This window comes from Cetorhinus maximus, chromosome 11 (assembly GCF_964194155.1).
Source record: "Cetorhinus maximus chromosome 11, sCetMax3.hap1.1, whole genome shotgun sequence".
Classification (NCBI taxonomy): domain Eukaryota; kingdom Metazoa; phylum Chordata; class Chondrichthyes; order Lamniformes; family Cetorhinidae; genus Cetorhinus; species Cetorhinus maximus.
The window spans coordinates 6,270,255-6,298,046 of record NC_135889.1 but is presented as its reverse complement, the minus strand read 5'-3'; the positions used below and the strand labels follow the sequence as shown (position 1 = coordinate 6,298,046).

Here is a 27,792-nt window from a genome sequence, read left to right as displayed (position 1 = left end):
ACTGAAGACAGTCAGACTGCAAGGTTTAAATCATCAAAGAGAGTTAGGTGCAAGCAGGCATTTTAAAATGGAAACGGATGAGCTGACATTTGCATTTGTGGATAAGTTGAGAGGTTGTTTGAATTTCAAAGGGGAATTAGAAGGTGACAAGGAAAATGGTTGCATCTTACAAGTGTTCATAGGTAAACAAGTAGTGGGCATATCATGCTTTATTGACCCAAAAGCAAAGTCAAGATGAAAACATGAAACATCATCTATTTGGAAGAGTTTGAGGTTCAAAGAAAGTTTAAAACAATGGGTTTAAAGAATAAGAGGGGAGAAAAATATATTTAAGGGAAAGGTTGAAAGCTGTATGAGGACTGGCCATGTGAGATCTTGAAAGGTGCCTGCGTGAAGACAAACCTGTGAAAAGCAGCCTCCAGCCACCCCAGAGAAATGCCTGTTTGTCCCAGAAAGCAAGGTTTTGTCTTGGCCTTGGATGTCCATTGTTGAGTGAGAGGGAAGCCCTGTGAAATACCTCCCTTATAGCAACAGTGGGTGCCTTGTGATAATATTACTGGATGTTTTATAAATTAAGAATCCATTTGGGTTGTTGCCCGAAAAAGGTGTTTATTTTGGGAGTCTAGCCCAGTAGAAATCTATTAGGAAATGTTGTAAGACTAAATTTAACTGTGTAGCTGTATTTGTGTGTTTAAGTTATCTTTTTATTAATGAATATTTTAATTTGATCTATAAAATCTCCAAAAGTGGTAGTGGACTCTTTACGTCTGACTTCAGTGCACATACCTTCTTGTAATGAAAATACAAATTGCAAATCATTATGATAGCTTGGCCAAGGATCCCTTTGGGATTTGGTCAGCCTGACAATTACCACCTGCCATATCACAACAGTAACACTAGAGTACAGTACTGGTGGGGACAGGTCTGTCACTGTATAACACTGGGGTACAGTACTGGTGGGGACAGGTCTGTCACTGTATAACACTGGGGTACAGTACTGGTGGGGACGGGTCTGTCACTGTATAACACTGGGGTACAGTACTGGTGGGGATGGGTCTGTCACTGTATAACACTGGGGTACAGTACTGGTGGGGACAGGTCTGTCACTGTATAACACTGGGGTACAGTACTGGTGGGGACGGGTCTGTCACTGTATAACACTGGGGTACAGTACTGGTGGGGACAGGTCTGTCACTGTATAACACTGGGGTACAGTACTGGTGGGGACGGGTCTGTCACTGTATAACACTGGGGTACAGTACTGGTGGGGACAGGTCTGTCACTGTATAACACTGGGGTACAGTACTGGAGGGTACAGGTCTGACACTGTATAACACTGGGGTACAGTAATGGAGGGTACAGGTCTGACACTGTATAACACTGGGGTACAGTACTGGTGGGGACAGGTCTGTCACTGTATAACACTGGGGTACAGTACTGGTGGGGACGGGACTGTCACTGTATAACACTGGGGTACAGTACTGGTGGGGACAGGTCTATCACTGTATAACACTGGGGTACAGTACTGGTGGGGACGGGTCTGTCACTGTATAACACTGGGGTACAGTGCTGGTGGGGACCGCTCTGTCACTGTATAACACTGGGATACAGTAATGGAGGTACAGGTCTGACACTGTATAACACTGGGGTACAGTGCTGGTGGGGACCGGTCTGTCACTGTATAACACTGGGATACAGTACTGGTGAGAACAGGTCTGACACTGTGTAACACTGGGGTACAGTACTGGTGGGGACAGGTCTGTCACTGTATAACACTGGGGTACAGTACTGGTGAGAACAGGTCTGACACTGTATAACACTGGGGTACAGTACTGGTGGGGGCGGGTCTGTCACTGTATAACACTGGGGTACAGTACTGGTGAGAACAGGTCTGACACTGTATAACACTGGGGTACAGTACTGGTGAGAACAGGTCTGACACTGTATAACACTGGGGTACAGTACTGGTGGGGACAGGTCTGACACTGCATAACATTGGGGTACAGTACTGGTGGGGACGGGTCTGTCACTGTATAACACTGGGGTACAGTGCTGGTGGGGACCGGTCTGTCACTGTATAACACTGGGGTACAGTACTGGAGGGTACAGGTCTGACACTGTATAACACTGGGGTACAGTACTGGTGGGGACGGGTCTGTCACTGTATAACACTGGGGTACAGTACTGGTGGGGATGGGTCTGTCACTGTATAACACTGGGGTACAGTACTGGTGGGGACAGATCTGTCACTGTATAACACTGGGGTACAGTACTGGTGGGGACAGATCTGTCACTGTATAACACTGGGGTACAGTACTGGTGGGGACAGATCTGTCACTGTATAACACTGGGGTACAGTACTGGTGGGGACAGGTCTGTCACTGTATAACACTGGGGTACAGTACTGGTGGGGACAGATCTGTCACTGTATAACACTGGGGTACAGTACTGGTAGGGACAGGTCTGACACTGCATAACATTGGGGTACAGTACTGGTGGGGACGGGTCAGTCACTGTGTAACATTGGGGTACAGTACTGGTGGGGATGGGTCTGTCACTGTATAACACTGGGGTACAGTACTGGTGGGGACAGGTCTGTCACTGTATAACACTGGGGTACAGTACTGGTGGGGACAGATCTGTCACTGTATAACACTGGGGTACAGTACTGGTAGGGACGGGTCTGTCACTGTATAACACTGGGGTACAGTACTGGTGGGGACAGATCTGTCACTGTATAACACTGGGGTACAGTACTGGTAGGGACGGGTCTGTCACTGTATAACACTGGGGTACAGTACTGGTGGGGACAGATCTGTCACTGTATAACACTGGGGTACAGTACTGGTGGGGACGGGTCTGTCACTGTATAACATTGGGGTACAGTACTTGAGGGGACGGGTCTGTCACTGTATAACATTGGGGTACAGTACTGGTGGGGACGGGTCTGTCACTGTATAACACTGGGGTACAGTACTGGTGGGGACGGGTCTGTCACTGTATAACACTGGGGTACAGTACTGGTGGGGACGGGTCTGTCACTGTATAACACTGGGGTACAGTACTGGTGGGGACAGGTCTGTCACTGTATAACACTGGGGTACAGTACTGGTGGGGACATGCCTGTCACTTCAGAACATTGCAATGCAGTCTTATATAGCTCCAAATGCTCCATCCATGAGCACCCCAATTTTGGCAGGACAATCTCTAATCTTACTAATGAAGAAATATTGTACAAACATTTCATTTTCTGATTAAAATCCTGCCATAAACATTGTACGGAATGCTGGAGAGGATCAGAAGGGCAGTAACTAGCGGAAGGAAAGATTATTTACCATACCTAAACCCAGCAGAGGTTTGAGGATCTGATTTTTCACATCGCTCAGCTTGCAGTGGAATCTCCTCTCTGATGACGCTAGTTCATGCAAGCTGGCAATATAGCCCATTACGTTCTTGTCTGACAGTGCCAGACACATCTGTCCACCTGCAAATAGGCTATTTATGTAGCCAAGCTGAAAGCAAACAGACAACAACATTATTGCAACAGTCGAAGACAACAACTGCTCGACAGGTCCATATTCCCACTACCCATACGGCAAGGTAGCTCCTGGGACTGTGGGCAGGGTTACAGGCACGAGAAATACGACAGTCAGCTCTAGAAAATTGGTCAATGGGTCCAGCAGAACACCCCTTAGACATTTATTCCATCAGGAGCAAAAAAAGAGTTACTTAAGAAGAAAACGTTAAGGTCAAGTGCTGGGAATACTCAGCAGGTCAAGCAGCATCTGTGGAAAGGGAAGCAGAGTTAACGTTTCGGGTCAGGTTCCTCAGGTTTAACCCTGCTGAGTATTCCCAGCACTTTGTTTTATTGAAGTGGTCACTGTTATGATGTAGGCAAACACAGGAACCATTTTACAGGCGGTTCCACAGACAACAAGGAGTAAATTTTTTTTTAAGTGGCGTTGGGGTAAATGCTGGCCGGGACACCAGGGAGACACCCCAGCTCTTCTTCGAATAGTGCCCTGGCACCTTTTACATCTGTCAGAGTGGGAAGGCATTTCATCAGAAAGATGTCTCCTGTGACAGCACAGAACTCCCTCAAAGGGTATAACCCTGAACTGACAGCTCCTCACCCAATACCCTCTATCGACCTCTCCGTTACATTAATTTGCAATCACTCTAACATAAGCATGGTTCTATAACAGCTTGGATTTATGTGGTCCCAAGGCACCTCACACAATCGTCAAACAAAGTTCAGCACCATGTCACCTAAAGGGATATTAGGACAGGTAACCACAAATTTGGTCAAAGAAGTAAGTTTTAAGGAGTAGGGAAGAGCGTGGGGAAGAGCATGAGAGATGGGCCTGGATAACTGAACGCCTGATCGCCAATCGTGGAATGGTTAAAATGGTGAAGTGATAAAAAGGGATTGCACCCATACCCCACCGACAGTGTGACTAAAAGGCAACCCAGGTCTTCTGATTAAAACGCAGAAATAGATGGTTTCCCTCAGTCAAACCCCGACTTCTCCCCATTCTCTCCCCTGCAGAAACTGATTCTTATTCAATCGGCTCACCGGATGCTGTGGGTACTTGGAGGTTCAGGTGTGAGCCAAAACAGGATGGGTCAGTGGGGTTTCCAGGCATGCAGCTGCTACGTTCCCTCCTAATCTACACAAACACACTTTCCAGCAAAGTTTTGAGGGGGTGGCGGGGGGAGTGGAGTAGGGAGCGTCAAACCTGGGCCCCTCTGGTCCATAAGGGGACACACTCCATTTACACGGGATTAATATAAGAGTTCAGCATTGTATTGGAGAAAGGGTGGGAGGCCAGCATGGATTTCCCGCTTTCAAAATCAAGAGTGACGGTGCTTGAACTTATCAAAAAGTAGCCCACTCCCTGGAACAGAGTGGAGGGACCAAGGGCACACCAATGCCCAGCAGCAACTGATGGACCTGCACACCTGGGGTGAGGGGGCTGTCCCATCCGGGGAGATTGAGCAGAATGGGCCGACATTCTCTCGAGTTTAAAAAGAATGAGGTGACCTGACTAAAGCGTATATGGCTCTGAGGGGACTTGGCTGCGTAGATGCTGCAAGGCTGTTTTCCCCTCTGGCTGGAGAGCTTAGAACCGGGGGGGGGTCACAGTCTGAAGATAAGTGGTTGGCCATTTTGGACTGAGAGGAGGAGAAATTTCTTCACTCAGAGGGGTTGTGAATCTTTGGAAGTCTCTACCCCAGAGGGCTGTGGATGATCAGTCATTGAGCACGTTCAAGACAAGAGAGTGATAAACCTTTGGGTATTAAGGGAATCAAGGGATCTGGGGGGAGGCAGGAAAGTGGAGGTGATGTAAAGGTCAACTGTGCTCTTGTTGAATGCCGAAAGGGCTTGAGGAGCTACACGGCCACTCCTGCTCCTATTTCTTATGTTTACTGTTCGTGTGATTTACACTGGTACCTGAATATCATAGCTTGTTTTTAAAATAAGTTATTGATGGAGAAGAACAACATTACACACTGCCTGGTCCGATCAGAAATTAGTAATCCCTGTATCCTGCTTCAGCAAGTGTCTTTTACAAAGGCCAATCATTCAGGGTCAGAAGTTACAATGAAGACCCATTAAGCAAAGGCAGGTTACGTCAGCATTGGATGCCTTCAGAGCGTTACACACGGTTTATCGTCAACACTTTGCCAGTGAGCTGCGCGGAGGACAGGCTAGACTGTGCCTGGAGGGGAGCTACTGCCTTTTCAAATTTCACTTCTCTCACGCACATTGATCAACCCCCAGGATCACTTACAATGCTCTCTGCGCAAAACACTCAACGGAGGGCCGGGCAAATAACAAACCAGGAAACAAGCCTAGAATCATCGCGTCTAACTTAACAGCCATTCACGTGCTATTTCAATGGATAGATCTTTTACTGATGGTCATTCCCTGTGATTTCCGTACACAGGCCACTGCTTGCTGATGTTATCAGTACACATGTGGAAGGTATCAGGCACTCGGTAAGAACAAGGGTGGTGGGGGAGGCTACTCCAGAGTTTTGTGACAAAAAACACTCAGCGATGGGCTACCAGTTGGAGTTGTAAACACAAGAGGAGAGAACTGATCTTATGGATAATTCCACTGAGTCAAGGGGGCTTCAAATTGGTCAAAAATATTAGAAGGAAAGCAGAACCGATGTGACTGAATGATTAACATAGTCCAGTGAAAGATATGGAGTCATGTTCAATGACTCTACACAGTTACACACCCTAACCCTGCTCTATAAGTAGGAACTCCATACAGTGACAGTGAGTGTCCCTTACCCAACTGTATAAAATGGAATTTCACTGTTATAGAAGAGCTGGTGACTTCGGCCGAGCAATTGCCATTTCTTCGTTGGCTTGCACCTTCCCTGCCTCCTCCAGTGCTGCATCAGCTGCCCCTCAATTCGAGGATGACGTCTCCTCAGGGTCGCAAGTTTGTGCCACGGGTTTCCATGTGACACAACAGGCTGATTCTCCACCCCCAGGTCTTTGGGCGCTCCCCTGTGGAACCATGCACGTGCCTTTAACGTGGGCACCATCATCGTCCACATGATCTTGGCAGGTTGGTGGTGGTGGGGGCGGGGGGAGATCAGATTTCAGTGACGTGTTGAACCGCGGCGACCAGGACTGCCTTGCCGCTGCAGCCTTCTCAGCAGCTTCACAGCTGGCGAGGTGCACAGTCTTCCTTCGCCTGCTCTGCTGTCGGGGACTTTTTGGGCTATGCTCTGTCTGGCACCTCCCCCTGACCCTGTCGCCCACGAGTGGCCCTACCTGGGACAAGAAGCTCCCACCGGCATCGCTCAAGAGATTGTTAGAGTGCGGAAGCCGCTCCCTCACGTCATGGCGACGACCCACGGAGGGGATGCTCCACCACCCCCATCTCCAACACTAAGTCCGAGGAGCTCATGAACTTCCGAGGCCATCTGATCAGCTAACCTCTGCCGCTTGCCTCCTTTCCGCTAGCCCACTGGGCTAAACTTCCTCTAAAGTGCCCCTGTACGGACCCTGAACTCACATCCTTCACTCCTATCTCAACTCATTCCCTCCCCAAGCTCATGTTGTCCACGAGATCCACTTCTGTCTCCCTCGACTCTACTCCCATTAAACCGTTGGCCATTACTTCCTTCCAGACCCCTCATGTTAGCAGTTCTCTGCCTTCAGGTACTCTCGCCTTCAACACCATCATCCTCGATTGCTGCTACGAGCTCTGCACCCAAGCTACCAACGCTATCTCTCGCCTTCGCCACTGTTTGAGGCTGAACGAGACCTTTTGCAACTTTGACATATTTGATCTGGGGGGGTGTTGTCAACCACATATCCACATCGTCCCTAAAACCACCTACATCCACATCATCCCTAAAACCACCTACATCCACATCATCCCTAAAACCACCTACATCCACATCATCCCTAAAACCACCTACATCCACATCATCCCTAAAACCACCTACATCCACATCATCCCTAAAACCACCTACATCCACATCATCCCTAAAACCACCTACATCCACATCATCCCTAAAACCACCTACTTCCACCTCCGTAACATCGTCCTGTCTCAGCTCATCCGCTGCTAAAACGCTCATCCATGCTTTTGTTACCTCTAGACTCGATTACTCCAACGCATCATCCGAATCTCTGCTGCCTGTGTCATTACTTGCACCAAGTCCTGTTCACCCATCAACACTGTGCTTGCTGACCACTGGCTCCCAGTCAAGCAATGCCTCCATTTTAAAATTCTTATTCTCGTTTTTGTATCCCTCTATGGCATCACCCCTCCCTATTTCTGTAATGGCATCACCCCTCCCTATTTCTGTAATCCCCTCCAGCCCCACAACCCTCCAGAGTAGCTGCACTCCTCCAATTCAGGCCTCGTATACATCCTTGATTTTAATCACTTCACCATTAGTGGCCAAGCTTTCAGCTTCCTGGCCCCCAAGCTCTGGAATTTCCTCCCTAAACCACTCTGCCTCTCTACCTCACTTTCATCCTTTAAAGATGTTCCTAAAAAAAAATCAATCTTTTGGCCATCTGCCCTATTAACGCCTTAGTAGCTCAGTGTCAAGTCTTGCTTGTTAGCGCTCCTGTGAAGAGTCTTGTGACAGTTTATGACGCTATATAAATGCAAGTTATTGCTACTGCAATTCTCAATTTTTTAAAGCAAAGATTGTTTGAAAGCAAAGTTTGTTTTAAAGTTAATTACTTTGCCTCAAACTCACGTGATAATCAAAATTTTTAAAACATCTGTTCACAATTCAAAATGAATATTTAGCTAGACCCCAGCTAGAAATACTCATTCTCTCTCTCTCTCTCTCTCTCTCTCTGTACAGGTACAGCAAGAACTGGACAACCACGCAATAAGTAGAGATCAACAGGCAATAGCAAGGTTTCATATTTACTAGCTTTCAAGTGCTGCCTTATTCAGGATCAGATCAATTTTGTCGGAATAAATGATTCTCATGTTTCCAAAATTCTTTCAAGTTCCTTCACTGTCGCTGGGTCAAAATCCTGGAACTCCCTCCCTAACAGCACAGTGGGTGTACCTACACCACAGGGACCGCAGCGGTTTAAGAAGGCAGCTCACCACCACCTTCTCGAGGAGCATTAGGGATGGGCAATAAATGCTGGCCCAGCCAGCGATGCCCAAGCTCCAAGAACGAATAAATAAAGACACTTTTATTCCCTCGACATGCAATGAAACGTGTGGCCCAATTAACAACGGGCATATAGATTAGGGGAAAAAAAAATAGCTGCAGGCACAACAGCAATGGAAACAGAGGAGGAAAAATTCCGCCTCAAATTTTAACAGAATATCTGTGTGAAGTGTCCGGGATCAAGCAAAAACAGAACTATCCTACCCAATCCACAGAGGAGGGAGAGGAACTCTGGTACACCCTCGTTAGAGCAGGAAAACTGCAAAGCTTCAAAATGATTTCTCTCACACAACACAGCAACTGCTGGGAAAAAAAACACACTCATGGGCAGTGATCAATCCAGTCACATGCTAGATACCATCATGAAGCTACACCCTATCCAAGCTACAGAGGTCATCTCACTACCACAAAACCTGAATCTGCTATGATGTTAATTACTTGGAACAGAGGTTAATAGACGGTGTGCACTGAAGTAATTCCACCTCGCTCCAACAGGTTGCAGCTGTGTCCTAGTGTCTTAATGGCCAATAAATGGTTTCCAGTTACCTGAACAGGCTACAGGTGTCCCTCCCTGATACACAGGCTGTAGTAGCAATCTCCAGTGAGAGTAGTCAGTTAAAAGGTCAGGAATCCCCCTGCTGACTTGCTCACTTAGTGCATGTGAAATGGCTCAGTCCATAGCACCCTCGCCTTTGAATCAGAAGGTTTGTGGGTTCATGTCCCACTCCCGGAAACCAAGAACTGTGATTGTACTCAAAAGAGTTGCAATCTGTGACTGTTGATAACTCGAAAGAATCAACAAACTAGTTGATTACAATCCTTCAGGACTGAGTGTGGAGGTAGCCAATTTTAATAAGAAATTAGGACAGGACAATGAGGCAAGTCACATAGTACAGGATGTAACTGGAGTTTAAACAGTTAAGGATAGAACCAAGTGATTCAGGAAACTCTTTCGAGTTATCAACAGTCACAGATTGCAACTCTTTCGAGTACAATCACAGTTCTTGGTTTCCGGGAGTGGGACATGAACCCACAACCCTCAGGAAGAAGAAGTGATGAGGAAAGCCATGAAATCTGCAGTGATTCTGGGAACTGATGGTTTTAGAGTAGGGGCACTCTCACCTTTAATGCACTGAGAAAGTAGAGAGCAATTGTCTCTTGCCCCCATTTTGATACTGTAGAATCATACCTGTAGAAGGCCTTCCAGCCAATCATGTCTGTACTGGTTTCTTAAAAGAGCTACCCAAATACTCCCTTACACTGTCCCTGTAAACCTGAGAAATTGTCCCCTTCAAAGGTTTGGAATTCTTTCTTCAGAGTTATTGGTGGAAGTAGATTCAACAACCTTCCAAACAATGCATTCCAGATGGCAATAACCTGCTGAGTAAGAGGGGGAGAAAAGGACCTTCCATTGCCTTTTTTGCCAATTACCCTGTATTTTTAAATTTGTCCTCTGACTACTGACCTCTCTGTCACTGGAAACAGTTTTTCCTTATTTACTCACTAAATGATTTTGGACACCTATCAAATCTCTCCTTCTCTGCTCCAAAGAGAATAACCCCAGTTTTCCTAATCGGTCTGAACACTGAAGTCTCTCATCCCTGGTACCATTCTAGCAAATCTCCCCTGCAGCCACTTGAGAGCCTTAATGTCCTTTCTAAAGTGTGGTGTCCAGAACTGAACACACAACCTTGGCTGGGGCTTAAGCAGTTTTGTGTAAAGGGTTAGCGTAAGTTCCTTGCTTTTGCACTTTGCCTCTATTTATGAAATCAAAGATGCTTTTTTAACAACCTGCTCAACCTGTCCTGCCAAGTTTTTGTACGCACATTGCTAGGTTTCTGTTTCTGAGAGGCATGGACGGGGTGGATAGGGAGCAGCTGTTCCCCTTAGTTGAAGGGTCAGTCACAAGGGGGCATAAGTTCAAGGTGAGGGGCAGGAGGTTTAGGGGGGACGTGAGGAAAAACTTTTTTACCCAGAGGGCGGTGACGGTCTGGAATGCGCTGCCTGGGAGGGTGGTGGAGGCGGGTTGCCTCACATCCTTTAAAAAGTACCTGGATGAGCACTTGGCACGTCATAACATTCAAGGCTATGGGCCAAGTGCTGGCAAATGGGATTAGGTAGGTAGGTCAGGTGTTTCTCACGTGTCGGTGCAGACTCGATAGGCCGAAGGGCCTCTTCTGCACTGTGATTCTGGACCCATTTTAAAATTGTACCATTTAGTTTACATTGCTTCACCACTTTTTCTACAAAGACATCACTGCTCTCTATATTAAATTTTACCTACCATGTGTTTTCCCAGTTTGCTAGTCTATTATTCTTTGTCCTCCTGAAGTTCGTTACTATCCTTCTCACTATTCACTACTCTTTCAAGTTTTGTGCCATCTGTAAAGTTTGAAAATTTTCTGTATATACCCAAGTCCGGGTCCTTAACATATCAGAAACAGCAAGTCCTAAAACTTGGTAAAAACACTATACTTTCTGCCAGTCTGTAAAACAACTTTAAAAAAATTATTTCACAGGATGTGGATGTTGCTGGCTAAGCCAGGATCTTTTTATCCCCCATCCCTAATTACCCCTTGAGAAGGTGGTGGTGAGCTGCCTCCTTGAACCGCTGCAGTCCATGTGGTGTAGGTACACCCACAGTGCTGTTAGGGAGGGAGTTCCAGGAAGTTGACCCAGTGACAGTGAAGGGACGGCGATATATTTCCAAGTCAGGATGGTGAGTGACTTGGAGGGGAACTTCCAGGTGGTGGTGTTCCCATACATGTGCTGCCATTGTCCTAGGTGGTAGTGGTCATGGATTTGGAAGGTGCTGTCGAAGGAGCCTTGGTGAGTTGCTGCAGTGCACCTTGTAGATAGTACACACACTGCTGCTGTGTGTCAGAGGTAGAGGGAGTGAATGTTGAAGGTGGTGGATGGGGTGCCAATCAAGCTTTATCCTGGATGTTGTCATACTACTTGAGTGTTGTGGGAGCTGCACTCATCCAGGCAAGTGGAGAGTATTCCATTACACTCCTGACTTGTGCCTTGTAGATGGTGGACAGGCTATGGGGAGTCAGAAGGTGAGTTACTCTGTGCAGAATTCCCAGCCTCTGACCTGCTCTCGTAACCATAGTATTTATATGGCTGGTCCAGTTCAGTTTCTGGTCAATGGTAACCCCCAGGATGTTGATAGTGGGAGATTCAATGGTAATGCCATTAAATATCATGTTCCATGCATTTATGCACATGCACTCTAAATCCATCTTAGACTGCCTTGCATTTCACTCCTTTCTGATCCCCCTTCTATTTCAGAGCTGCTCTTTTTTCTAACACCATCGACATCAACTACCTTCTAGGTAACTTCCTCCCCAGCTCCATATTACTGTCGGGAGTGAAAAAGCTTCCATTATTATTTCCAACGTCCTCATTTGTAACATGTCCCCCCTGGTATTTGAGGATTTTGGATTTAAGCAAAATACCTAATTTACATAAAATTGATGCAACTCTGGGCAAGACCATAATAAAAACTCAAGGATGAGAACCCTGAATTGACACATGGCAGTTGATCCCGCTCACCAAGCTGAGCATTCAATTGGCCCAGACAACCATCCAAACCAACCATTCCTGATGTACGTCTCCCTGTCAACCAAACATCCCAGTCAAGATCCAACTACGTTTTGCATTTTCCCAAATCTCAGATTGTCGCTTTTCCTGGCAGATCATTACTTAAAGGATGTTTCCTTTTTATTTGTTCTTGGGATGTGGGCGTCATCATTTATTACCCATTCCTAATTGCCCTTGTTTAGAGGGCATTTAAGAGTCAACCACATTGCTGTGGGTCTAGAGTCACATATAGGCCTGACCAGGTGAGGACGGCAGATTTCCTTCCCTAAAGGGCACCAGCGAACCAGATGGGTTTTTACCACAATTGGCAATGGTTTCATGGTCGTCATTAGATTTTTTTTTAATTCCAGAATTCTTTCATTGAATTCAAACTCCACCAGCTGCCTTGGTGGGATTAGAACCCAGGTCCCCAGAGCATTACCCTGGGTCTCTTGATTACCAATCCGGTGAGAGTACCACTGCCTCCCCCATATCAGCTATAAAGAATTTGTCTTAAGTCTTGGTTTATAGATGTTATACTGGCATGATTTTTCTTGGAGTTATATTCTGGATTCACCATATATACCCAATTGAACCATAAAGAATGTCACGAGCTTCACTTGCCTTACTACAGTCTGACTGAAGCACTGGTTGCTGGATGCTGGAATGACCATGGTCAGTGTTCCCGGCCTCTCGCAACACCTGTTGTCCACTGTAATAGACGTTGGGCTGTAAGGATTCCCCGTCGGCCAAAAATAGGGAATGTCCTTGTCCTGCTGCCATATCCCACACACGGACGTCCTCGGGAATCTGCGCCAGGACAACACTTGCAAGTCAGTTTAATCCTTTCAGAGTGGCTGAGAGTTTTTTTTATTATTTGTTCATGGGATGTGGGTGTAGCTGGCCAGGCCAGCATTTATTGCTCATCCCTGGTTGCCCTTGAGAACTGAGTGGCTTGCTACGCCACATTGCTGTGGGTCTGGAGTCACGTGTAGACCAGAGCAGATAAAGGATGGCAGATTTCCTTCCCTAAAGGACATTAGGGAACCAGATGGGTTCAATCAACAATGGTTTCATGGTCATCATTAGACTTTTAATTCCACATTTTTTTATCGAATTCAAATTTCACCATCTGCTATGGTAGGATTCGTATCTGGGTCCCCAGAGCATTACCCTGGGTCTCTGGATTACTAGTCCAGTGACAATACCACTACGCCACCGCCTCCAGACAAACATTCAGCAGTAGCTTAACCTCTGTAAATTTGCTGTAATGTTCCCCTCTTACCCCCATCTCCGGAAGGTGCTGATTCCTGCTGGGTGTGCAGTTCCATGAACAACAATAACTGCTCCTGATATAATGCCTTTAATCTTCAAAAAAAACTTCACAGAGCTGGGAAAGGTGAGCAAAAGTCTGGTGAGTGAAACCCTGTTTTGAGAATTTTAAAGTCGCTCTGAGAGGTGTAAAAGCCGGGTGATTGGGGTGGGGGAGTTGCTGGGTGTGGGGCCAAGATAACTGAAGTCCCCTTCAACAGAGGGGAGAGAACAGGAGTGGGAGGTGCAGAGAAAGCCAGAGTCGGAGACTGTTGGGAAAGGTTCAGAGGTCAGGTGGGCAAGGCCATGGGCTGATTGGTGGATAAGGCCATGGACTGATTGGTGGATGAGCATCTTCATTCAATCTGTTTGGCGACAGGGAGCCCGTGCAGGTCAACAAGGGTAGAGGTGATGGCCGAGTGAGGGACTGGATGCAGGCTGCATTGTTTTAGATCAGTTAGCTTTAATAGAGGATGACAATCACATTGACCAATGTCCATTTCAGATTTTTACAGCTCATGGTGGCAATGCCACTGGAGTAGAATTCCAGAGGCTCAGGATAATGGTCTGGGAAAATGGGTTCAAATCCCACAACGGCAGCTGGTGGAATTTAAATTCAGTTAATAAATCTGGAACAGAAAGCTAGTGTCAGCGATGGTGACCATGACAACTACCATCGATTCAAGTAAAAACCCATCTGGTTCACTAATGTCCTTTAGAGAAAGAAATCTGCCTTCCTTACCCGGTCTGGCCTACGTGTGACTCCAGACCCACAGCGATGTGGTTGGCTCTTGACTGCCCTCTGAAATGGCCTAGCAAGCCACTCAGTTCAAGGGCAATTAGGGATGGGCAACAAATGTTGACCTTGCCGGTGACATCCACATCCTGCGAAGGTAAAAAACACTAGGAGTATGCTCCTTCTCTTTTATTCACTGTGGCTCAGTTGGTAGTTCTTTCACCTGAGTCAGAAGGTTGTAGATTCAAGCCCTTTTCTGGAGACTTGAAACCATTCACTAGGCTGACAATTCAGTGCTGCACTGTTGGAGGTGCCATCTTTCAGATGCAGCATTGTCCCGAGGTCCTGTTTGCCCCCGCGGGTGACGTAAAACATCCTGCAGTTCTATTTCGAAGAGGAACAGGGAAATTCTCCCAGTGTCCTGGGCCAACAGGTAACCCTCGACCATCATCATTAAAACCTGGTGTGGCAGGTTAATCGATTCCAGGCAGCCGAAGTGAAACATGCTCCCCTTCCCACCCAACAACTGCACATCGGAACTTCACAGTGATGAGCAAAGGGAGCCTCGGAGGGCTTTTTCCTGTCCATTGTTAAGGGGGACTGAGGCCCTACTGAGATTACCTAAGCCAGCACAGGCTGAGCTTGTAACTGGGCATTTGTGTCTCTGCAGTTCAATGTATTATGTGTTAGGCCAGTGGTCCTCAGAAAATGGGACTTTATCTGGTCTGTTTACGTTAGCAGTTTCTGTGCACGTCTTTATAACAATTTTAAAACGTTGGTTCATATTTTCAAGTTGTTGAACATTTGGGTGAGCTGTACCTTGATGAGGCGAGGCATGACGGTGGGTGACTCTGTGTGGCCAAGTTGCCCATAGGTGTTACAGCCCCATGAATACACCTAGAGGAAGAAAATTGTGGAGAACAGATAAGTTTTAGCCTTTAAAAGCTTCTACCTACATACGTAGGATACGAAACAAACTGGAAACTTCATGGAACAACTTTCTAGAGACTCGAGGTTCAGTAGATTCCCCCACCTCATGAATCTTGTGCCCACACAGCTAAGTGGTTACTGAATTTGCGCCTCGGTCTAGCCAAGGCAGTGGTACCAGCAAGGGAAGTTCATCAAAAAAGAGGTATTGCAGTAAATCAGTGCCCAATCATGGCCGTTTTTGTGCTAAGGACACCTGAGCTTGAGACCAACAGGTAAAAGGGCAATGAAAACTCGCCATACTATCCATCTGCCCTCTAATCGTGACCCTCTGTCCCATCATTCCCCGGCTTTGGCCATCTGTTCCCTCACATTCATCCCGTGTTCGTGTCACGTTGAGGGGGGCGGGTGCAGGTTTGCTTGTTTGGACAGGACCCTCCCTGGCTCTCCCGCAGATCAGACGCAACACTGGCAAAAGTGGAGCACGTGGGTATGGATCTTACCTGTGACCTGGCAGTTAAAGCCAACGAGTGATAGGCACCAGCCACCACCTGGACCACTTCCTTGCTGCTCAGACTCTTGATGCACAAGGGGTGAAGCCTACAGAAAGGATGAGAACTTTGTCACTGCATGAGAGTAACTACCAATAATCACACCCATCAGCAACCCAACTTTGTGCTTAGCATTTACAAAGGTCCTCCAAAGGCCCAGTGCCTTTCGCAGTTTCAAGTGCCGTCTAATTTGGTGTCATCAGCAAACTTGGGTGCGACAGTGGCCCCTTTCTTCATCTTTCAATAGATCAGGGGGCCTGAAATACCATTTTCAAAGAGGCAACAAGGCAGAAAGGAAATGAGCACGAGTTCAAGGTCCTCTGTCTCTGTGGGTGTTTGAAATCCTATTACCTGGGAAGGACATCTCCATGGCCCAGCTGGCCCTCTTTGCCTCGTCCCCAGCTCCATAACTCTGTCTGTAAGGATGGAAGGTGTGCATCTGCCTCGCCGCCAGGCGTAGGGGTCAGGCTCACCGATCGGATTCGTGTACGTCCAGCTTTCCTGAGGAGCCTCGGGGAAACTGAAAGGAAAAGACACAATCACTTGTAGGTGTCACATGAATGCAGGAGCACTCATTGCCCTGACACTCTGGTACCGCCATGCGCGATTGCAATTTTAAACTGAATGTTCTGGGTTTGAGTGCCGGAGATCACCCTCACAAGCAAGTTCCTGTTCTCTATCACCATCTCTATCTGTTCAATATCTAAACATCAACAACTATGTCTATATAGTGCCTTCAATGCAATGGAACATCCAAAGACGCTTCACAGGAGCATTATAAAATGAAGTATGACACCAAGCCACATGTGGCGATATTAGGTCAGATGACCAAAAGCCTGGTCAAAGAGGTAGGCTTTAAGAAGTGTCTTAAATGAGGGAAGTGAGGTAGAGAAGCGGAGAAGTGAGGGAATTCCAGAGCTTGGGGGCCGAGGCAACAGAAGGCACGGCCACCAATGGTGGAGCGATTAGAATTGGGAATGTACAAGAGACCAGGATTAGAGGAGCGCAGGTATCTCGGAGGGTTGTGGGGTTGGAGGAGCTTACAGAGATAGGGAGGGGCGAGGACATGGAGGGATTTGAAAACCAGGGTGAGAATTTTAAAATCAAGGTGTTGCTTGACCGGGAGCCAAAGGTCGGCAAACATGGGATGGGTCTTGCTGTGAGTTAAGACATGACGAACTGAGTTTTGGATGACCTCAACTTTATGGAGGGTAGAATGTGGGAGACCACCTGGGGGTGTGTTGGAATGGTCGAGTCTAGAGGGAACGAAGAGGTGAATGAGGGTTTCAGCAACAGATGAGCTGAGACAGGGGTGAAGTCAGGCAATGTTAGGGGGGTGGAAATAGGCGGCCTTAGTGATAGCACGAATATGAGTTTTGAAGCTCAGCTCAGGATCAAATATGACACCAAACTGACTGGCTTAATCACAGACTGTTTCCGGGGAGAGAGATGGAGTTGATATCTAGGGGACGGAGTTCAGAGCGGGGGCCATGAATAATGGCTTCAGTTGTCCGAATAATTAATTGGAGTAAATTTCTGCTCGTCCAGTACTGGATGTGGGATACGCAGTCTGATAATTTAGCAACGGGCGGAGGGGTCGAGAGAGGTGGTGGTGGTGAGGTAGAGCTGGGTGTTGTCAGTGTACATGTGAAAACGAACACTCTGCTTTTAGACGATGTCACCGAGGGGCAGCATGGAGATGAGAAATAGGAGGGGCCAAGGGTTGATCCTTGGGGGACCCCAGAGGTAATGGTGTGGGAGCAGGAAGACAAACCATTGCCAGTGATTCTCTGACTATGATCAGATAGATGAGAGTGGAAGCCGGTGAGATCAGCCCCACCCAGCTGGACGACAGTGGAGAGGTGCAGGAGGATGATGGGGTGGTCGCTGTGTCAAAGGCTGGTTACAGGTTGGGACGGACGAGGGTGGAGAAAGTTTACCATGAAAGAGAGGTGAGGGGGTGGAACAAGGTGTGATGCTCAAAGGAGGAAGCGCCAGAGAAGTACAGGGTCAGGCCAAGATATAATCTGGTGATGAGCACCAGACCGTCACCATGACAGTCTTGGTGGGGCAAGTGGTGGAAGATATAGTCGGGCGGGGAGGCCTCATTAAGATATCATCACCCCTCAGCCAGGTTTCCGTTAAGGCCATGACGTCTATGCAATCATCCACTGTAAGTTCACGGATGAGAAGGGCCTTGCTCACAAGTGAGCAGACATTCTGGAGGGAGATGCGTAGAGAGGTGATGAGAGCTGATCAGCTGGCAGAGTCCACAGGGTCAGTGATAGGAGGGGTGGGTTCTCGGGAAGGTGATTGGTGAGGTTAGCTCCCGACGGGAAGGTTGATGAGAGAGTGGGATGGGCCCAGTGAGGTTGCTGCTCATAGTGCAGAGTGCCTGGATGAGTCCTTCGGAGGATGCCAAAAGAAACACAGGGAAGCTGTAGGCTTATCGAACAGGGAGTCAGCAGCAAGGGGGCAGAAATGTTGAGGAGTAACTGAAGGATTGGGGTAGGGAATTGGGGGGGGCGCTGAGTGCCTGAGAGTGCAGTAGCGAAAGAAGGCATGACAATAGAAGAGAGTCTGACGACGAAAGAGAAAATAATTCTAGATAAATATAGCTCACACAGGAATAGAACAGAGCATCACTGAAGTATTTCAGCTACTTGATTCAATTATGTGGCAGAATAAACAGTCTACCAGACTCATGCTCGGACAATAAATTATAGGACTGATATATTGAGCCTTAAAACCAAGACAAAATCTTAATGCATTGTCAGGTATCCATAAATATCTATCGATGTATCATTGAGTCAAGGACCCTTAAAACTGTTAAATATGGTTTTAAAGAGTACAGGTAGAATATTAAAGACATTAGATTGACAACTATTACAAACTTTACTTTTGAGTATGCAAATAAGGCACTTCTCCGGCACTAGCTTTACTTAAAAACAAAAATGAATTTCAAAACATATTCCCTGATTAGCTTTGTGTGATAGCCCATACCACAGACTCTGAGCCCTGTTGGCTTAACACTGACCAGCTGAATGGCACAGAGTCAGGCTCAGATCTAACATTCCTTTGAATAATTATTGGAACACAGGATACTAAAAATACTTCTCTCGGAACTAAGTTAGGTGGTCGGACATTCACAGGATTTAAAGGCATGTTTGTCGCCACCAATACTGCTGCTAATCAAACATGCTTCAATTAAAAAAATCACCTGGATATTAGAAAAAATTAATGCAGAAATGTGGGGTGATGCATTAAAGGAGGAAGAGACAATAGAGAATGATATGTTAAATGGTAAAACTATAAAAAGGATTGGGTTTCAGAGGCTGTAAAAATCCTAGCGCTTTTCAGTCTTTTGTGAAATGTTTTGATTTTCTTGCAAAAAGTAATTATCTCGGAGTTAAAACATTTTTATGGACTTTGTTTTAATGAATGTTCGAGCTTTCTAGGGTTTTATAAATAGGGGCAGAGGTTATTAAAACAGCTGATGCTAAACCCATACAATTCATTTGTTCTGCCACAGTTAGAATAATGCCAGGTTTTCGGTGCATTACTGATATCCTTGGCCTGGTCCTGTAGTACAGAGTTAGAAACAGAGTGAAGCTCCTTCTACATTGTCCCCATCAAACTCTCCCAGGACAAGTACAGCACGGGGTTAGATACAGAGTAAAGCTCCCTCTACACTGTCCTCATCGAACACTCCCAGGACAGGTACAGCATGGGGTTAGATACAGAGTAAAGCTCCCTCTATATTGTCCCCATCAAACACTCCCAGGACAGGTACAGCATGGGGCTAGATACAGAGTAAAGCTCCCTCTATACTGTCCCCATCAAACACTCCCAGGACAGGTACAGCATGGGGTTAGATACAGAGTAAAGCTCCCTCTATATTGTCCCCATCAAACACTCCCAGGACAGGTACAGCACGGGGTTAGATACAGAGTAAAGCTCCCTCTACACTGTCCCCATCAAACACTCCCAGGACAGGTACAGCACGGGGTTAGATACAGAGTAAAGCTCACTCTACACTGTCCCCATCAAACTCTCCCAGGACAGGTACAGCACGGGGCTAGATACAGAGTAAAGCTCCCTCTATACTGTCCACAGCAAACGCAGACTTCAGGAGGACAGAGACCTACTGCTGAAATGGGCAGATGTATGGCTGATGAAAATTAATGCAAAGAAGTGTAAGGTGATGCATTTTGGAAGTGGGAATGTGGCTATATGGACTAATAGTACAATTTTATAAGGGGATGGAAGAGTTCAGAGGCAGTTATTGAGTTGGACCAACTTACAGTTACTGTACTTTAAATCTAAGACATTGGAGCCCCAGTAGCCATTGTCAGTCAGCAAGAACAAGTGTTTTGGGTGATGGGGACTGGGAATCAGGATGGTTACAGCACAAAAGGAGGACATTTGGGCCATTGTGTTTGTGTTGCCTCTCTGCAAGAACAACATGGCCAGTCCCACTCCCATCCTTTCCCTGTAGCCTTGCAAATTATTCTCATCTTGCTCCAAAACAAGCAAATGTTTTGGGATGAGTTCAGGCTAACGGAGGGTGGAAGACAGAAGGCCGCAGGGCCTGGGTTTAATTAAAAAATGGCACCACCGACAGTGCAGCAGTCCCTTAGTACAGCGCTGAGGTGCCAGCCTAGATTATGTGCTGGAGTTGGGCTCGAACCCATGTGCTTGAAGCTCTGAGGTATTCAGCCAAGACTGATGCCTTTAAATTCCACAGGGAAATTCCACAGTTCTTGAATGTCTCCCAATATGATTAAATTTGATAATAGAATGTCCCTGATGTTATTCTCGAGAGGTTTTTTTTTAACTTCTTTTCAAGTATAACTATCTTTGGAATGCACAGTATACGAGCATCTCTTAAGATCTTACTTCTACAATCCGCCCTGAACCAGAACTGATGACAGCACCTTTTGGGAGGGGGATTATTTCCTGGGGCTGGGAAAGGAGTGGTCTTGAAAGTGAAGTGGCATTTACACAAGGCAGGGTGGGCAATGAGCTGCCATCTGACATGTGGACAGGACAAGGGGAGAATAATGGCAAGCAGGTTTAGGGTGGACTTTCATAGCCAGCACGAGGCTATGCCTTGGGGCTCAAAATTGAGGGTTAGCACAAAGTATTTGTAATGAGTACTTCTCCCGGTATTCACAAAGGGAAGATATTTGCAGTAGGTCCTCTCCAAAGAGGCATCCTAAGTAAAATAAATGGCTTTAAGACCATAAGACATAGGAACAGAAATTAGGCCATTCGGCCTATCGAGTGTGCTCCGCCATTCAATCATGGCTGATAAGTTTCTCAACCCCATTCTCCTGCCTTCTCCCCGTAACCTTTGATCCCCTTACCAATCAAGAACCTATCAATCTCAGTCTTAAATACACTCAATGACCTGGCCTCCACAGCCTTCTGTGGCAATGAATTCCATAGATTCACCTCTCTCTGGCTAAAGAAGTTTCTCCTCATCTCTGTTCTAAAAGCTCTTCCCTTTACTCTGAGGCTGTGCCCTCGGGTCCTAGTCTCTCCTACTAATGGAAACATCTTCCCCACGTCCACTCTATCCAGGCCTTTCAGTATTCTGTAAGTTTCAATCAGATCCCCCCTCATCCTTTTAAACTCCATCGAGTATAGACCCAGAGTCCTCAAACATTCCTCATATGTTAAGCCTTTCATTCCTGGGATCGTTCTCGTGAACCTCCTCTGGACCCTCTCCAGGGCCAGCACATCCTTCCTGAAATACAGGGCCCAAAATTGCTCACAATATTCTAAATGTGGTCTGACCAGAGCCTTATAAAGCCTCAGCAGCACATCCCTGCTTTTATATTCTAGTCCTCTCGAAATAAATGCCAACATTGCATTTGCCTTCCCAACTACTGCATCAACCTGCAAGTTAACCTTAAGAGAATCCTGGACTAGGACTCCCAAGTCCCTTTGCACTCCAGATTTCTGAATTCTCTCCCCATTTAGAAAATAGTCTATGCCTCTATTCTTCCTACCAAAGTGCATGACCTCACACTTCCCCACGTTGTATTCCATCTGCTACTTCTTTGCCCATTCTCCTAACCTGTCCAAATCCTTCTGCAGCCTCCCCGCCTCCTCAATACTACCTGTCCCTCCACCTATCTTTGTATCATCTGCAAACTTTGTTATAAATGAGATGCAAGTCCAAATCTGACTAATGTGCTCCAAGTCAATAAATCCCCAAGAATAGATGGTACCTACTGCAGAGTAATGACAGAGACTAGGAAGGAGGTATTAAGGGTGGGGAGGTACACTGGACTGGAAATGGGTTAATGGTGCTCATATGGGTACTAAGAAACCCAGGCAACTGCTGATCCTTCAGCCTTGCTTCATTCCACAGAAAATGACAGAATCGAATATCAGGAGTCAATGCAACATCAATAACCTATTGGAGAGAAGACAGACTCCAGAAGGGGAAGGTCCTGTTAACAGCAGCCCCCTTGACTATTTCGAGGGAGAGACAACCTAGTGAGGAGCCCCCCTGACATCCTGTACCTTGACTTACAAAATGATGTTTGACAAAAGTTCTACATGTGGAGCTATTTATCAAACTCGATGGGTAAGAAATTGTCAAGTGGGTAGAAAGGAAAAAAAAAGTACTCATTAGAGGAAATTCTACCCAGTGGGATAGTGGCACTGAATGGCACCCTCTGGTACTCGGGCCACCGCTGTTTTGAATATGCTTCAACGTGGATCCAAAAACAGTGTAAATTGGTCAAAGAAGACATTTGCGATCAAATCAAAAAATCAGAATGACTCGGACAAGATGTGAGTGAGTAGGATGATGGGGGTGAAATCTGATGCAAGGAACTGTGTCGTACTGTATGTGGGCAGCAAAATGGGTAACGCACAACTCCATGGATGGTGAACTGGAAAACGATGAAGCTGTAAGAGACCAAGAGCCTTAGTAGATGCAACACTCAACGTCTAATCAAGGCAGAGCATTAAACAACAAGGGCACTGAAGTACCATGTCAGACAAAGCCCTGATCAAACTACACAACATTGTGGTCAAACCACACTTTGAATACTAAGTCCTGTCACAGTAACCACGAAACACTTAGAGTTGGTGGAGAGAGGGGGCATAGGGTAGATCCCTAGTGTAGCTGCGACTCAGCTATGATGAAAGACTGGAGAAACCCTATCTCTTCACATTGGAAAGGAAGTGCTGTGAAAGTGGTCTTTGAGGTGTGTTGGGGAATGGGAAAGGTAAATCGGGGGGTGGGGAAATCTGCTTTATATTAAGTTGAGTAGGACAAGGGGTTAAAGGTTGAGCCAGTATAAGAAAAATTTACTTCTGACATGAGGCTGTTTTTTTCACACAGACTGGCCAACACGTGGATCAGACAGTCCAGCGGAGGTAAAAACCTGAAAGCATTTCTTAATTAATTGGACGGTGTAGCGGTGGGAGCTAGGTCCCCTGGGAGAGCTGGGTTGGTCTTCCGCATCTTAACAACTGGAGGATACACAACAGCATATCCCACCTTGAATCAGACCCTAGGTGAGGGATTGTACCCTTGGGTGAAGGGAAAGCCAATCAGTGCGAGCGTCAAGACATTGACATCTAGGGTTCAGGTCAGAATGACCACAAATAAGGGTGAGTATTAGAGGAAGGGGCAGACATTATGAGAGGAGAACTGACTGAAACATGCAAGATCTTGAGGGGACTTGACAGAGTGGATGCTGAGAGGATGTTTCCCCTTGTGGGGGAATCTAGAGCCAGGGGATACAGTTCAAAAATAGGAGGTCTCTAAGTTTAAGACTAAGGTGAGGAGGAATTTGTTCTCTGAGGGTCATGAGTTTGTGAAAATTTCCTCCCCAGATAGCAGTGGAGGCAGGATCATTGAATATTTTTAAGGCTGAGTTAGATAGATTCTTGACTGACAAGGGAATCAAGAGCTATGGGGGACGGACAGGCAGGAAAGTGAAGTTAAGAGCATAAGAAATAGGAGCAGGGGTAGATCACATGGCCCATCGAGCCTGCTCTGCCATTCAGTACGATCATGGCTGATCTTGGACTTCAACTCCATTCTCCCACCCTTTCCCCAAATCCCTTAATTCCCTGAGAGACCAAAAATCTGTCTATCCCAGCCTTAAATATATTCAACGATGGAGAATCCACAGCCCTCTGAGGTAAAAAATTCCAAAAATTCACAACTCTTTGATTGAAGTAATTTCTCTACATCTCAGTCCTAAATGAGTAGCCCCTTATCCTGAGACTGTGCCCCGTGTTTTAGATTCCCCAACCAGTGGAAACATCTGTGCCCACCCGATCAAGCCGCTTCAGAATTTTGTACACTTCAATGAGATCGCCTGTCTTCTTGTAAACTCCAGAGAAAATAGACCCAATTTACTCAGCTCCTCATTTTAGGACAATCCCCTCATCCCAAAGACCAATCTAGTGAATCTCCGCTGCACTTCCTCCAATGCAAGTCTATCCTTTCTTAAATGTGGAGGCCAAACCACACACAGTGTTCCAGATGCAATCTCACCAAAACCCTATACACCTGTAGCAAGACTTCTTTATTCTTGTACTCCAATCCCCTTGCAATAAAGGTCAACATACCATTTGCCTTCCCAATTGCTTGCTGCCTCTGCATGCTAACTTTCTGTGTTCCTTGTACGAGCACACCTAAGTATCCTTGAACATCAACACTTGTAAGATTCTCACCTTTTAAAAAATATTCTGCTTTTTTATTCTTATGACCAAAGTGAATAGCCTCACATTTCCCTATATTATAATCCATCTGCTGTCTTGTTGTCCACTCACCTAACCTGTCTATATCTCTTTGCAGCATCTTTGTGTCCTCCCAATTGTTTACCTTCCCACCTAGCTTGGTATCATAAGCAAACTTGGATGAAGAGACAGAGAGTAATATATCTAAGTGATTGATATAGATTGTAAATAGTTGTGGCCCCAGCACTGATCCTTGTGACACTTCACCATTCACTGCCTGCCAACTTGAAAAAGCCCTGTTTATGCCCGCTCTCTTGCTTTCTATCCATTAACCAGTCCTCTATCCATGCTAATATATTACCCCCAACTCCATGAGTCCTTATTTTGCCTGTTAACCTTTTGTGGGGCACCTTATTGAATGCCTTTTGGAAATCCAGGTATACTACATCTACTGGTTCCTCTTTATCTACCCTCATACTTACATCCTCAAAAGACACTAATAAATTTGTCAAACAGGATTTCCCTTTAATAAAACTATATTGACTTGTTCTAATCATGCTGTGATTTTCTAAGAGCATTCTTAAGACTCCCTTAATAATATATTCCAGCATTTTCCCAACAACTGATGTTAGGCTAACTGGCCTGTAGTTCACTGTTTTCTCTCTCCCTTCTCTCTTGAAAAGTGGTGTAATCATTGCCAACTTCCAATCTAGTGGGACCATTCCCCAATCTAAGGAATTTTGGAAAATCATAGCTAGCACATCCACTATCTCTGCAGCTATCTCCTTTAGAACCCGAGGGTGTAAGCCATCAGGTCCTAGGGTTTTGTCGTATTTTAGTCCCTGAAGTTTCTCCAACACTTTGACCCTGCTGATATTAATTTCCCTAACTTTTTAGCCGCTAGATTATCATCTATTTTTGGTATGGAACTTGTCTTCTAGACACAAAACAGGACAAACGCAAAATATTTGTCCAATGTTTCCACCATTTCCTCATTCCCCATGAAAATTTCTCCTGCCTCAGCTTCTAAGGGACCAGTGTTTACGTTAGCTAATTGTTAAGGCTACAATCAGATCAGCCATGATCTCATTGAATGGTAGAGTAGGTTCGAGGGGCCAAATGGCCTACTCCTGCTCCTAATTCGTATGTTTATAAGTTTGGGGCTGAAATATAATCAGGCAATTCTGAGTGAAGTGGTTCTTGATACACTGAAGTCAACAATTAGATAATCTAAATCACATGCCTGGTATCAGATATATTCAGATAAAAACAAAATACTGAGGACGCTGGAAATCAGAAATAAAAACAGAAAATGCTGGTAAAACTCAGCACGTCTGGCAGCATCTGTGGAGAAGCAAACATGGTTAACGTTTTGAGACCACAAGACGCAGGAGCAGAAGTAGGCCATTCGGCCTGTTGTTTCTGCCCCGCCATTCAATGAGATCATGGCTGATCTGATAATCCTCAACTCCACTTTCCTGCCTTTTCCACATAACCCTTGATTCCCTTACTGATTAAAAATCTGTCTATCTCAGCCTTGAATATACTTAATGACCCAGCATCTACAGCCCTCTGCAGTAAATAATTCCACAGATTCACTACCCTGAGGGAAGAAATTCCTCCTCATCTCTGTTTTAAATGGGCGACCCCTTTACTCTGAGATTATGCCCTCTGGTCCTAAACTCTCCCACAAGGGGAAACAACCTCTCAGCATCTACCCTGTCAAGCCCCCTAAGAATCTTATATGTTTCAATAAGGTCACCTCTTATTCTTCTAAACTCCAATGAGTACAGGCACAACCTACTCAACCTCTCCTCATAAGAAAATCCCTCCATACCCAGGATCAACCTAATGAACCTTCTCTGGACTGCATCCAATGCCAGTATATCTTTCCTTAGATAAGGAGACCAAAACTGTTCACAGTATTCTAGGTGTGGTCTAACTAGTGCGTTGTATAGTTTTAGCAAGACTTCCCTATTTTTATACTCCATTCCCTTTGAAATAAAGGCCAACATTCAATTTGCCTTCCCTATTACCTGTTGACCTTGTATGTTAGCTTTTTGTGATTCATGCACGAGGATTCCCAAATTCCTCTGTGCTGCACTTTCTGCAGTCTTTCTCCATTTTAAATAATATTCAGCTCCTCTATTCCTCCTGCCAAAGTGCATAACCTCACATTTCCCCACATTATATTCCATTTGCCAAGTTTTTGCCCACTCACTTAACCTGTTTATATCCCTCTGTAGACTCCTTGTGTCATCCTCACCATTTGCCTTCCCACCTATTTTTGTGTCATCCACAAGCCTGGCGATAGTACATTCACTTCCCTCATCTAAGTCATTAATATTTATTGTAAATAATTGTGGCCCCAGCACTGATCCGTGCAGCACTCCACTAGTTACAGGTTTCCAACCTGAAAATGCCCCTCTTATCCCAACTCTCTGTCTTCTATTAGTTAGCCAATCCTCTATCCATGCTAATATACTACCCCCAACACCATGGGCTCTTATCTTATTAAGTAGCTTTATGTGCGGTATCTTATCGAACGCCCTTTGGAAATCCAAATATATTACATCTACTGGTTCCCCTTTATCTATCCTGCTTGTTACCTCCTCAAAGAATTCTAATAAATTTGTCAGGCATGATTTCCCCTTCATGAAGCCATGCTGACTCTGCTTGATTATGTTATGTATTTCTAAATGCTCTGCTATTACATCCTTTATAATAGACTCTAACATTTTCCCAATGACAGATGTTAAGCTAACTGACCTATAGTTACCTGTTTTTTGTCTCCCTCCCTTTTTGAATAAGGGCGTTACATTGGCAGTTTTCCAATCCTCTGGGGCTTTTCCAGAATCCAAGGGTTCTTGGAGGATTACTACCAGTGCATCCACTATCTCTGTAGCTACTTCCTTTAATATCCTAGGATGCAACCCATCAAGGTCCAGGGGACTTATCGGCCTTTAGCCCCATTACTTTCCTTAGTACTTTTTCTCTAGTGATAGTTATTGTATTTATTTCCTCCCCGCTCTTTTGCCCCTTGATTATTTGATATTTTTGGAATGCTATTAATGTCTTTTACCATGAAGACTGATGCAAATTATTTATTCAATTCCTCTGCCATTTCCTGATTCCCCATTATTATTTCCCCAGCCTCATTCTCTAAGGGGCCTATGTTCATTTGGCCTCTCCCTTACTTTTTATATATTTAAAGAAGTTCTTACTGTCCATTTTTATATTACTTGTTAGTTTACCCTCAAAGTTTATTTTCTCCCTCTATTTT

General features: G+C 45.8%; 1 protein-coding gene across 1 annotated transcript in view; it reads right to left on the bottom strand.

The window, feature by feature from the left end:
• Positions 1-27,792, bottom strand: part of als2b (alsin Rho guanine nucleotide exchange factor ALS2 b) — a 116,282-nt gene that overhangs the window by 76,157 nt on the left and 12,333 nt on the right. Inside the window, exons 4-8 of the mRNA XM_078551425.1 lie at positions 16,143-16,311; positions 15,744-15,840; positions 15,133-15,210; positions 12,891-13,076; positions 3,341-3,512 (exon numbers count right to left, since the gene is read on the bottom strand). Of these exons, the coding sequence (XP_078407551.1) occupies positions 3,341-3,512; positions 12,891-13,076; positions 15,133-15,210; positions 15,744-15,840; positions 16,143-16,311 (702 nt within the window). The remainder of the gene's footprint in view (positions 1-3,340; positions 3,513-12,890; positions 13,077-15,132; positions 15,211-15,743; positions 15,841-16,142; positions 16,312-27,792) is intronic.